The sequence below is a fragment of the Raphanus sativus genome, chromosome 8 (genome assembly GCF_000801105.2).
Source record: "Raphanus sativus cultivar WK10039 chromosome 8, ASM80110v3, whole genome shotgun sequence".
NCBI classification, from domain to species: domain Eukaryota; kingdom Viridiplantae; phylum Streptophyta; class Magnoliopsida; order Brassicales; family Brassicaceae; genus Raphanus; species Raphanus sativus.
The window spans coordinates 22,178,183-22,190,822 of NC_079518.1; the positions used below are offsets into that span (position 1 = coordinate 22,178,183).

Consider the following 12,640-nt stretch of genomic DNA (forward strand, 5'->3'; position numbering starts at 1 on the left):
TTGTTTGTGCTGGATTTCGTCTGAGAAGACTCTGATGCTCCTTTATCTATATATTATATTTTCTGTCTTTGGAAGATTCTTGAAAGCTCTCAATGTACTTTCATAAACTTTTGGTTTTAAGAGCAGTTTTTGTGATTATTGACCACATAAGACATTTATCTCCCTAATAGAACAATTTTATTTTGATTCTCCATGGATACTACTTCGGAAGATTAACAGAATTAACTTTATGAAAGATATAGGTTTTCAGTGTTAAAGATCACATGTTAAATGTTGATGGACGGTGAAAAAGTTTGTTACGTGAGGACATGGTGATAGCAAAGTCAAAAAGGAAGGGCTTGGCCATTTTGTCAACAACAACTTCTCACCAACTCTCTTAACCTCTCATATAAATACATGGTGCCTCTCATTGTTCAGAATCATCCCAAAACAAAGCAAAGAGAGAACAAGAGAAGAAGAGAGTGAGCAAGAGAGAAAAAAAAATCTTTCTTGTGAGATAAGCTTTCTTGATAAGAAAATTAAGTGTAATTTTCTTGAGTGTATTTGGGGCCGGGTGTGAGTTGAGAGCTTGCAAAATTTCCCGAGTTGATAATAAAAGATCTGTAGCAGGTCCGGAGACGTACGCAAAAGTTGGCCGAACTCCGTTAACAAATTGTGGGTGTGTTTTCCCGCTCCCATAAATTTCGGTTTCCCACAAAATTTGACCGTATATTTCCTAACAACTGGTATCAGAGCTTGAATTACGGTGATCGGTCAATTTTTTTGCGGAGTTACTATTCACGTGAACAGTAAATTCGTGAATAGTGAATTTTGTCGGTAACATCGGTTTGTCGACGGAGGTGTTTTAATACACGGTGGTTCCAGAAACAATGGGAGGCGAAGACGGTTCGACGCACAGTATCGGGAAGTTTGACGGTACAGATTATGCATTTTGGAGAATGCAAATCGAAGATTATCTTTACGGAAAGAAGCTTCATCAACCACTGAGCAAGAAGCTTGAGAAGATGGATCAGGATGAGTGGGAGCTCCTTGACAGACAAGTTCTGGGTGTTATAAGGTTAACACTGTCGAAAAACGTTGTTCACAACGTTGCGAAGGAGAAGACCACGGAAGGGCTCATGAAAGTTCTCTCGGATATGTATGAGAAACCTTCAGCGAATAATAAGGTGTTTCTCATGAAGAAACTCTTTTATTTGAAGATGGAAGAAGGTGGCATGGTTGCCGCATATGTGAATGAATTCAACACGATTGTCAACCAACTCTCTTCGGTTGAGATCGAGTTTGATGATGAAGTGCGAGCACTGATTTTGCTGGCATCTCTGCCAAATAGTTGGGAGCCAATGAAGGCAGCGGTTAGTAATTCTGTCGGTACTCAGAAACTTAAGTTCAATGATGTGAGAGATCATATCCTTGCTGAGGAAGTGCGTAGGATAGACTCTGGCGAGACATCATCAAGCTCTGCTTTCAATGTTGAAAACAGAGGTAGAGACCATGATAGAAGTAACCAGAGAAATGGCAGATCGAGGTCAAGGAATGGAAATGGTCAGTCCAAATTCAGACAGCCTGCACAGTGCTGGAATTGTGGAAAGACGGGCCACATTAAGAAGAATTGTCGGGCACCACCGAAGAAAGAAGACAACAAGGGAGGCGTAGCCAATGCAGTGACACGTGAAATTGCTGATGCATTGATAGTGTCGGTTGATTCCCCGAGGATAAGTGAAGCTCCTGATGCAGCTACTAGTACCACCAAAGCGTCAATATCCTATGTTGATAGTCCAGTCGATTCATGGGTTCTTGACTCAGGAGCGTCGTTCCACACCACGCCGCACCGCAACATTATGGAGAATTATGCTGTGGGAAATTACGGAAATGTATATCTTGCTGATGGATTACCTTTGGACGTAGTTGGTATTGGAGATATCAACTTGAAGATGTCAGACGGACGTGTGTGGAAGATTACGAAGGTTAGACATGTGCCAAAGTTGATGCGAAATCTAATCTCAGTATGTCAACTTGATGATGCGGGGCACGATGTCAACTTTGGTGGTGGAACCTGGAGGGTTAAGAAAGGTTCCATGGTGGTGGCTAGAGGTCATAAAAGAGGCACTCTTTATATGACGACGAGTTATCAAGACACTGTTGCTGTTGTCGAGAATGCCAAACAAACCAAGTTGTGGCATTGTAGGTTGGGGCACATGAGTGAGAAAGGGATGAAACTCATGGTGGAAAATGGCGCTCTTCCGGATCTAAAGACGGTGGATCATCAGATGTGTGAAAGTTGCATTCTTGGAAAGCAGAAACGGGTTAGTTTTTCTAAAGGAGGAAGAGAGCCAAAATCTGAGAAGTTGGAGCTGGTGCACACTGACGTGTGGGGACCCGCTCCTGTTGCATCGCTGGGAGGTTTTTACTACTATGTGACCTTTATTGATGACTCCACAAGGAAGGTGTGGGTTTACTTCATGAAGAACAAGCATGAAGTGTTCTCGGTTTTCAAAAGATGGAAAGCCATGGTTGAGATTGAGATGAATCTCAAGTTGAAGTTTCTAAGGTCTGATAATGGTGGTGAATATATCAGCGAGGAGTTCAAGAGACATTGCACTGATAGTGGAATCAAGATGGAGAAGACTATTCCTGGAACGCCTCAACAAAATGGAATAGCGAAAAGGATGAACCGAACCTTGAATGAGCGTGCAAAGAGCATGAGATTTCATTGTGGATTGCCCAAGATGTTTTGGGCAAATGCAATTAGTACCGTAAGTTTCTTAATAAACAGATGACCGTCTGTACCGTTGGGATTTAAGATCCCTGAAGAAGTTTGGAGCGGAAAGAAAGTAAACCTTTCTTATCTAAAGGTGTTTGATGCTTAGCTTATGTTCACGTTGATGATGCTGCAAGAAGTAAACTTGACTCCAAGTCTAAGAAGTGTTACTTCATCGGTTATGGTAACGAGGAGTTTGGTTACCGGTTTTGGGATGATGAAAATCGGAAGATCATCCGCAGCAAGAATGTTGTGTTCAACGAAGAAGTGTTGTACAAGGATAAGTTAAGAGAAGGCTCGGAGAGAAAAGAGCCTGGAGTTGTTGACTTAGATGATATCCTGACACCGGAGTTGCAACGGGATACCGCAACAACAGAAGAAGAAATCTCTCAAGAAGAGAGTGGTGAGGCTGAAGAGAGTGATGATTCTGAAGTGGTCCCATATACACCAGTCACGGAGTTACGACAGTCAAGTAGAATCATCAGAAAGCCTGTAAGATTTTCTCCATCGCTCAACTACATTCTGCTCACAGACAGAGGCGAGCCTGAATGTTATGAAGAGGCTATGCAAGTTGATGAGTCGATCAAGTGGGAGCTTGCAATGAACGACGAGATGGACTCGTTGTTATCCAATCACACATGGGAGTTAGCAGATTTGCCTAAGAATAAAAAGGCATTGCATAACAAATGGGTCTACCGTATAAAAAAAGAACCTGATGGGAGTAAACGCTATAAGGCGAGGCTTGTTGTGAAGGGATTCCAACAAAAAGAAGGTATTGACTACACTGAAATATTTTCTCCTGTAGTCAAGATGGTGACCATTAGAACGGTTCTTGGGCTGGTAGCACAAGAAGATTTGCATCTTCAGCAGATGGATGTAAAGATGGCATTTCTTCACGGTGATTTGGATGAAGAAATTTATATGAAGCAACCCGAAGGCTTTGAAGTCAAAGGAAAAGAAAGCCTTGTTTGCAAGCTTAAAAGGAGTCTGTATGGCTTGAAACAAGCTCCAAGACAGTGGTATAAAAAGTTTGACAGCTTTATTAAAGGTGTCGATTTCTTGAGGTGTGAAGCTGACCACTGTTGTTGTAAGACCCAAACCTGGATCCCATGATCCAACCAGTCCGCGGCCTTACCTAAACATCTAAGGGTAATTCAGCCGGTTAAGGTCCAATCTTTACTTAGCCATTTTCAATCATTTGAGGTTCATGCAATAATAAACAAAACAATGCGGAAGCTTAAGGCAAACATCATCTTATATATATATGTCAAATGTGATCCATACATAGTATTCAAATCATAAGTTGCACAATAGGCTAAACATAAATCCAATGTTTACAACATGAACTACATCACACATCCCACGCGGCCAAGGTCTTCATGGCTCCTTAGCTTTACCACGATCCCTGTCAGGACCTGAAATCAAAACCCACAACACATATGCATAAGAATCATGACCGATATCCTAGCAATATACAACCTAAGCATGGTTTGGACACTTAGTCCATTTCTGGCCGATTTGTGACTCATTGATTTACTCATCCAAAAACTAATTAAAACACATGATAAATCATGATAATTCATGATTAAGAGAATGGTCCAAGCGGATTTCCCAGAACCGGCCTTGACCATATTGATCTTGGCCATGAACAACCTAACCGGCCTCATGGTACCATCTCGAAATCAATCATATAAAATTATTCTATCACTTTGATAATTCATTATAAATCCCCACTAAGAGATATCAAACGCCAAATCCCAATAACTCCCACTGGAAGTATGAGATCGGACCTTACATGCCCAACCAAGGCCATGGAGAGATTACTCTGATCTAACCAAGACTTGGTGGCGTGTTCATGAGTTTAGACTCATAGATAACTTCAGAATATGATAGAGAAGAGATGTAATGACAGAATAAGAACATTAGATGCAACCATCCACTCATGGATCAAACGGCCAAACCATCCGGATGGATGATTTCAGGCGGTTTGTACTTGGTTTGCATCCAGTACCTTAGGCGTGTGTTCGGAAGCCCCCACACTCTTCTCTGTAGCCTTCTCCTTTCCTCTGGTATCCATTTCCGATCAAGCTTCACTTGCCCACGGCTTAGAACCCACCGGAATCTCCTTGCCTTTACACGGACTGCCTTGCGGTCACACTTCTCTTTTCTCTCTTTGATTCTGTAGAGATTTGGGCAGAGTTTCCCCTTATGTTTCTGATGATTTATGTCGACAGAGGAGAGGGTTATTTATAGGGAAGGGGCTTCGCAACCGTCCGGACGATGTGATTGGCCAATTGGCCAACGGACACCTTTTCGCCCAAACCGTTCCAAAACCGCTCAACCGTTCCAAACTGCTCCCCTCTTCGTTTGGGCTGATCGATCTCAAGCCCAAATGCTTGCCCAAACACTCAGCTCCCTTGCCCAAGCAACCTAGACCCAACGGACACCCATAACCAGCATCCGGTCCATGACCATCACTCATGGTCCGCAATGACCGGTCAAGGCTCCATCACTCTGTCCAGCTGAGTTGAGCTGAGTGACAGTTGCCTGAGCTGAGTGAGCTACTCCTCCAGCTCCTGTGAGCTGTCCAAGACTGTGTGAGCTCCCTACCAGCTCCACCTAGCTGATTGAGCTGCTTCCGGACCATGCCCAGCTTCCGGATCACTCATCCAGCTACCATTTCCTTCTTTTCTTCTTATTCTGGTCAAGTCTCAGCTTCCTGATGCACTTAACCCTTAGTTTAGACCATGATACGCTTGCCTTTAGGTCTTTTCAACCTGGCTAGCCCAACTCCCCGCACCATGGCCTGTTCGGATGCCTTAGTTAGAACTAGGGACATGACAGTTGTTACTTCAAGAAGTTTGAAGAATCCTACTTGATATTGCTCCTATACGTGGATGACATGTTGATAGTTGGAGCAGACTTGCATGAGATCAGTAGCTTGAAGACAAAACTCTCAGAAGAGTTTGCGATGAAAGACCTTGGAGAAGCAAGACAGATTCTTGGGATGAGAATCAGTAGAAGCAAGGAAGGTCTAAGGCTATCACAAGAGGAGTATGTGAAGAAAGTCCTCAAGAGGTTTAACATGGATGACGCGAAGCCAGTCAGTACTCCACTGGCAAGTCATTTTCGGTTATCCAGAGAGCAGTCTCCAAAGACGGAAGACGAGATGGCATATATGGATAAAGTTCCAAATGTGTCTGCTATAGGCAGCCTAATGTACGCAATGATATGTACAAGGCCAGACATTGCACATGTAGTGGGAGTCGTCAGCAGATTTATGAGTAATCCAGGAAAGGAACACTGGAAAGCCGTCAAGTGGATTTTCAGATACCTGAAAGGAAATCCAAGCTTGTCATTGTGTTTTACGAAGTCTGAAACAGAATTACAGGGATATGTTGATGCTGACAATGGAGGTGACGTTGACAGCACGAAGAGTACAACCGGATATGTCTACACCTTTGGCGGTACTGCAATTTGTTGGGTTTCAAAGTTGCAGAGAATCGTAGTTCTATCAATCTGTGAAGCTGAGTATGTTGCGGTAACGGAGGCAACAAAAGAGATGATGTGGCTACAATCATTTCTAGAAGAGCTAGACCATGGTCAAGAAAAAGGTGTGTTGTACTGTGATAGTAAAAGTGCCATCGATTTGGCAAAGAATCCGGTTTACCATGCTCGGACGAAGCACATACATCGACGATATCATTTCATCAGATCAACATTAGAAGATGAAATGTTGGTGCTTGAGAAGATCCCACATGAAGTAAGAATCCGGCAGACATGCTGACGAAGGCCGTGCCATATGATAAGCTGAGGTTGTGTGCAACCTCAATTGCCTTGTTGGAGTAACAAGCTGAGAAGACCTGCTACATTGATCAAGGTGTGAAGACAGATTGAAATCAGTCTTCAAGTGGGAGATTGGTTAAGATCACATGTTAAATGTTGATGGACGGTGAAAAAGTTTGTTACGTGAGGACATGGTGATAGCAAAGTCAAAAAAAGAAGGGCTTGGCCATTTTGTCAACAACAACTTCTCACCAACTCTCTTAACCTCTCCTATAAATACATGGTGCCTCTCATTGTTCAGAATCATCCCAAAACAAAGCAAAGAGAGAACAAGAGAAGAAGAGAGTGAGCAAGAGAGAGAAAACAGAGAGTTAAATGTTGATGGACGGTGAAAAAGTTTGTTACATGAGGACATGGTGATAGCAAAGTCAAAAAGGAAGGGCTTGGCCATTTTGTCAACAACAACTTCTCACCAACTCTCTTAACCTCTCCTATAAATACATGGTGCCTCTCATTGTTCAGAATCATCCCAAAACAAAGCAAAAAGAGAACAAGAGAAGAAGAGAGTGAGCAAGAGAGAGAAAAAAATCTTTCTTGTGAGATAAGCTTTCTTGATAAGAAAATTAAGTGTAATTTTCTTGAGTGTATTTGGGGTCGGGTGTGAGTTGAGAGCTTGTAAAATTTCCCGAGTTGATAATAAAAAATCTGTAGCAGGTCCGGAGACATAGGCAAAAGTTGGCCGAACTCCGTTAACAAATTGTGTGTGTGTTTTCCCGCTTCCATAAATTTCGGTTTCCTGCAAAATTTGACCGTATATTTCCTAACATTCAGAACCTTGGTGCTTTGATACCATGTGCGAAAATATATTTTGAGTATGAGAGAGAGAGAGAGAGAGAGAGAGAGAGAGAGAATCTACCTAAATTAGTCACTTATTTGTGTTAATGTGTTTCTACCGTAGAAGCCGGAAAACCGAATTGATATTTGCTCCGTAAGTGCGACGGATCTGTACGAATATGAGTCCCATGATAAAAACCATGATGGACCAGCACACGGCACTCGTGAACAACCCCTACGAACTAAAATTTCTACGAAACACTCTCGACTATAGACCTACGCTAAGGGAATTTTTGCTGGTTCTCGATGTGAAAGAAAGTGAGTAATGAATGAAGAGGAGAGGCGGTATTTAAAGAGAAGACTCAGAACCACTTCCCGCAACAGCTGCTGCACGTGGCGAGAATCTCGCGGAGATCGAGGGACTGTGAGTTGCAAAACTTCTTCCTCAAGAGCCGCTTTCTTCTCGCTCTCTTCTGGTTTAAATTATATTGGGCGAACAGACAAAACGTGTGTCGTTTTGAGACGAACTTCACATCGTTTTAAAATGAATTACATGATGTTTTTGATTCGAAAATGAGTCAAAAAAACAAAAGTAATTTGGTCTACAAAGAATTTTATTGGGACGGAGGCCACCAAACCCAAACTCACGCCGAGCCGAGCCGGCCGTACGGCGACGCGCAAGTGGGGAGCCAGTTTTCTCTCTGAACCGTTTAAACTAATATATACATCTCCACTCCTTTTCTAGTACACGATGTAGGATAAGTTCTCATGTTCCTCATTAACTTATGCCATTAGGCTTAAATTACACTGGCTCATTGGCCATTTCTTTTCACAATTTTCATTAAACCCATTTAGTTTAAATGTTCTAACATCTATAATATACAAGAAACAAAGAAACTAGCTAAGTAACTAAACAGCATATAAAACATATGTTTAACTAACAAATGAGTGGCTCTCATTGCTGATGAACAATAATCGCATGTTTTTGGTAAACACACACTTCTTCTTGTCATACTAGCGGGGATGGCTAAGTATTTCTGGAGTAAATTTATGTTTTTTTCTGATCACACTAGCGTGGTTCACCATTTCTGGTCAAAGGTGAGATTTGTCTTGTACAGCCAAACTCCAATTCCTATGCTTCTCTTTTCTATTCTTTTCAACTTTACTCTCCCAGAGATTAGCCGCCTAGTCGAATCACCACATACGATGAATTAAGACAAACCAGTAAAATTAAAACCTTCTGAAAGTTCCATCTCGAAAGTAAGTCTTGAGATGAAATGAATAACATAAAACTTTAAGAGATGCAGGATACTCTAACTCATCATTTCACAAATCACAACTAAAACTTTACCTGAGTAAGATCTTATCCGCCAACCCAAAAAATATCCATGAAACGACCAAAAAGCAAGAGAGAACGAGAAAGTATAATTTCCCTTTCCTCTAGTTCAGCTTCAACCCGATGTGATTAAATCAGTTAGGCTGTGTGCGTGTTGAACCAAAACCGGATCGTGATCTGTTATGGGACAAAGGACAAAAAAAAAATCTACAACCACCAAAACTAATCTATTGTGGGACAAATGTATCAAAATTACGATTTTATCCTTAATGAAACTTCAATATCAACCATTAGATCAAGAATTCTTCACGTTATAACGTGAACCGTCCGATCTGAAATATTAACAAAAATGCCATTAATGAATCTTACCTCTCAGCCGTCGGATCGTATGAGTATGTTTTAATCTTGGCCATTGATTACCTTCCTCTTCTCTCTCGCCATTAATGAATCCCATCACTTCTCTTCTTCTTCATTTCTTCCTCAACCATACTCATAACTACGAAAATTCATTCACTTCACCAACCAAAGCTTTCTTCTTCAACTCTTCACCCACAAAGCTTTACCTCTGTATCTTAGGGTCTTTCTACAGGTTAGAACGCCGTGAGACAGCCCATTTGCGTGGTCCTTGGTTCTCAAATCGATTGGTAAGTGTAAACTCTCTTCCTCTCTCTCTCTTTTGTCTCTCTTTTATGCTTTTATTGTTGTTTGTTTCGGTTTAGTCATATAAAATGTATGTTAACCGTATTAGTCAGATTATAAGGTTTGATATAATCTTGTTAGAGTATGAAACATGAAATTGTAGAAGAAATCATTTTCGTCTATCGTACAACTAGTACAACTTGTAACACAAAATCTGTTAACAACCGGTTTTACTGGTACAACTGATGTAGTATTACTGACATTATTATTAAAAACGAATCAGTAGTAAATCTGGTACCACTCTGTGTAAAACATTAAATAGGTGGTATTGGTACAGCTCGTATAACTTGTAGTAGTCATGTGCAAAATGAACGTAGTATAACTGGTCTTACTAGTATAACTTATAACTACTGTGATATGTAAACCAGTCAAACTGGTAATATTAGCATAACCGATATTTTTTGTAACCGTATAACTCATATAACTTGTATAGTATTGTTGGGTTTTACTCATTTTCAGGAACTATGGATAGTAATGGGTCTGTGGTGATATATTTTGAACATGGTGAAGAGCAACATATTTCTACACTAGTGATGAAAGGAAGATATGAGGAGATTACTTATTCTGAGTTGGTTGATAGAATAGCCAAGAAAATGAAGATCGATGTAGTTGGGACGAAGCTTCAATTGAGTTACTTTCCGCTGGCAATGAATAATAAGAGGCCTTGCTATATCTTGGATGATGAAGATGTTTTAGGATATTTAATGAAGGTAGATAAGAAAAACCGACGTAGTGTCTTGCATGTGGAGCTTAAGGAAATTGTCTTAGGAAATCAGAGTAACGAGATGTTTTCTATGAATGAGGAAAATCTGAGTGATGCCGGAGCTAATGATGACATGGCTGGAGTTGGAGAGTTGGAAATTGTTCCTCATATTCGGATCCCTCATATTCAGGAGGATGAGTTTGAGTATGAGAAAATCAATGAAGAGGGTGATGAAATGGATGATAGGGAGGAGTTGCCGGCTGTTACAGCAGTTGAACCTCCTGTTGTCAATTCAGAGTGGGATGATGGCATTGATATGAGTTTGCATCAAGAATTTGCGACTAGAGAAGAAGTGAGGGATTTAGTGGACAAAGGTGTGCATTCTAATTGTTTTGAGGTTGATATAATGAAGTCGAATCCTCAGGTTTACATATTGAAATGTCGTGGGGCTGGATGCAGATGGTATTTACGAGCTGCAAAGCTGAAGAACTCTGCTTTTTTCTCTATCAGAACTTATAGAAAGATGCATACGTGCTCGCGTGGAGATGCAACTGTCATGAAGAAGAAGAAAAGAGGTACACCAGGCTTGGTCGCATCAGTGGTGCACAATGATTATCCCGGAAAATACAAGACTCCGGATCCAAAGACTCTCATAGATTTGGTGAAGAATAGACTGGGTGTTGTTGTTTCATATTCTACGGCTTTGAGAGGGAAAAATAAAGCTTTGAGTGATTTGCGTGGTAATCCGGAGGAGAGTTTTGCTAGGCTGCCATCTTACTTGTACATGTTACAAAGGATGAATCCTGATACCATTACACGATTAGAAGTGGATGAGAAGAACCAGTTTAAGTATATGTTCTTTGCGCTCGGAGCTTGCATCGAAGGGTTCAAAGCGATGAGGCAAGTGATAATAATGGATGGAACTCACCTGAAGGGTGTGTACAAAGGAGTGCTTCTCATTGCCACTGCTCAGGATCCAGATCATCATCATTATCCCCTCGCTTTTGCAGTAGTAGATGGTGAGAAAAATGCGAGCTGGGAGTGGTTTTTAACCATATTAAAAACTTTGATACCAGATGATCCTCGGCTTGTGTTTTGTACTGATAGAAACCAGAGCATCATCAAGAAAGTACACGAGGTGTACCCGTTGGCGATCCATGGATATTGCAATTATCACTTGTCTAATAATGTCAGCGGAGCATGCAGCAATGTTAACAAGAAAGGAGTTGCCAGTAAATTTCGCCAAATTGCTGGTATATACAACGAGGTGGAGTTCCGAAAATGCTACAATGATTTCAGGAGAACGTATCCTCAAGCGGCCGCATATCTTGATGACAGTGTTCATGAGACTAAATGGGCAAGATGTAAATTTCCGGGAGAAAGGTACAACATAGACACAACCAACACTGTTGAATCTATCAATGGTGTTTTGAAGGAACCAAGGAAATATGCACTGTTGCCAATGCTTGATGTGATCCTGGCAAAGATGACAGAATGGTTTAACAAATACCGTATAGAATCTTTACGCGTACCAGAGAGGCAGATACTAGTCCCGTATGTGCATGGGATATTGCATCACAATTATCCTAAGGCAAAAAAGCTCACGGTGACCGAGCTAAATACATTTGAAGGTCACTACAATGTGGTTGGCAAAGATGGTCATGGTTATTTTGTTGATTTGAGCAACGGAACATGCTATTGTAGGTATTTTGATATTGATCGGTATCCTTGTGTGCATGCACTTGCTGCCATCATGAAGCGTGGAGAAATGGCTGAACATTATTGTTCTAGATATTACTGGATGGAGCAGTGGACTTTGGCATATTGCAGGACAATATATCCAGTGCCTCATCATTCAACATGGGAAAGTTCTGAAATTCCTGAGGAAATCCGATCTAAGGTTGTCTTCCCTCCGTATGTGGAAAAAAAGAAAGGAAGACTACAAGTTACTAGATTCCCATCTGCAGGAGAATACCGTAGGAAGAGAAAGAAGAAGTATCCACCATTGATTGGTGAAAACGAAGAAAGTGGCAGTGATGACAGTGGCAGTGGCAGTGACAGCAGTGGCAGCAGTGACAGCAGTGGCAGCGAGGCAAATGGGGACGAGGGAGGTGACAACGAAAATGATGAGTGAATCTTACTTGTTAACTTGTTATGGAACTTATTTATGTGTTGTAGAATTTATTTAAGTGTTGTAGAATTTATTTATGCCTTGTGTTGTTTCAATCAGGTAATACATGTGCAACATGGTAAAACTTCATAAAACATAACACTCATATATATGTGTTGTCGTACTGGTACAACTAGTAAAACTAAAATAGGTTGTACTCGTATAACTAGTACAACTATGTCTATTTTACTATAATAGGTTCGACTAGTATAACTAGTACAACTATGCAGGTTTTACTATAATATGTCTATTTTAAATATTCTTTGGGGATTTCCATATTAATAAAACAATCAAATAGTCTAATTTTTATGTGATTGGATAGGTTTCTTTATGTTTTGTATTGTTTTTTTTTTT

The 12,640-nt window shown here is 40.9% G+C and overlaps 1 protein-coding gene and 1 long non-coding RNA gene across 2 annotated transcripts; one reads left to right on the forward strand and one right to left on the reverse strand.

Annotated features, from left to right (window-relative positions):
- Positions 1-8,132: 8,132 nt before the first annotated feature.
- On the reverse strand, positions 8,133-9,027 carry LOC130498529 (uncharacterized). The gene is made up of 2 exons (XR_008937430.1): positions 8,730-9,027; positions 8,133-8,563 (listed from the first exon to the last, which is right to left on the reverse strand). It is a non-coding gene; the product is annotated as an uncharacterized LOC130498529 (long non-coding RNA).
- An 850-nt stretch (positions 9,028-9,877) lies between these two features.
- LOC130499075 (uncharacterized) lies at positions 9,878-12,250 on the forward strand. Its single transcript, XM_056992977.1, has one exon. It carries the CDS (start codon positions 9,878-9,880, stop codon positions 12,248-12,250), a length of 2,373 nt encoding a protein of 790 aa, XP_056848957.1.
- Positions 12,251-12,640: the final 390 nt, after the last annotated feature.

Excerpts from the sequence above, each read along its gene's own strand:
- LOC130499075 (XM_056992977.1), top strand. The coding sequence starts at position 9,878 with ATGGATAGTAATGGGTCTGTGGTGATATATTTTGAACATGGTGAAGAG.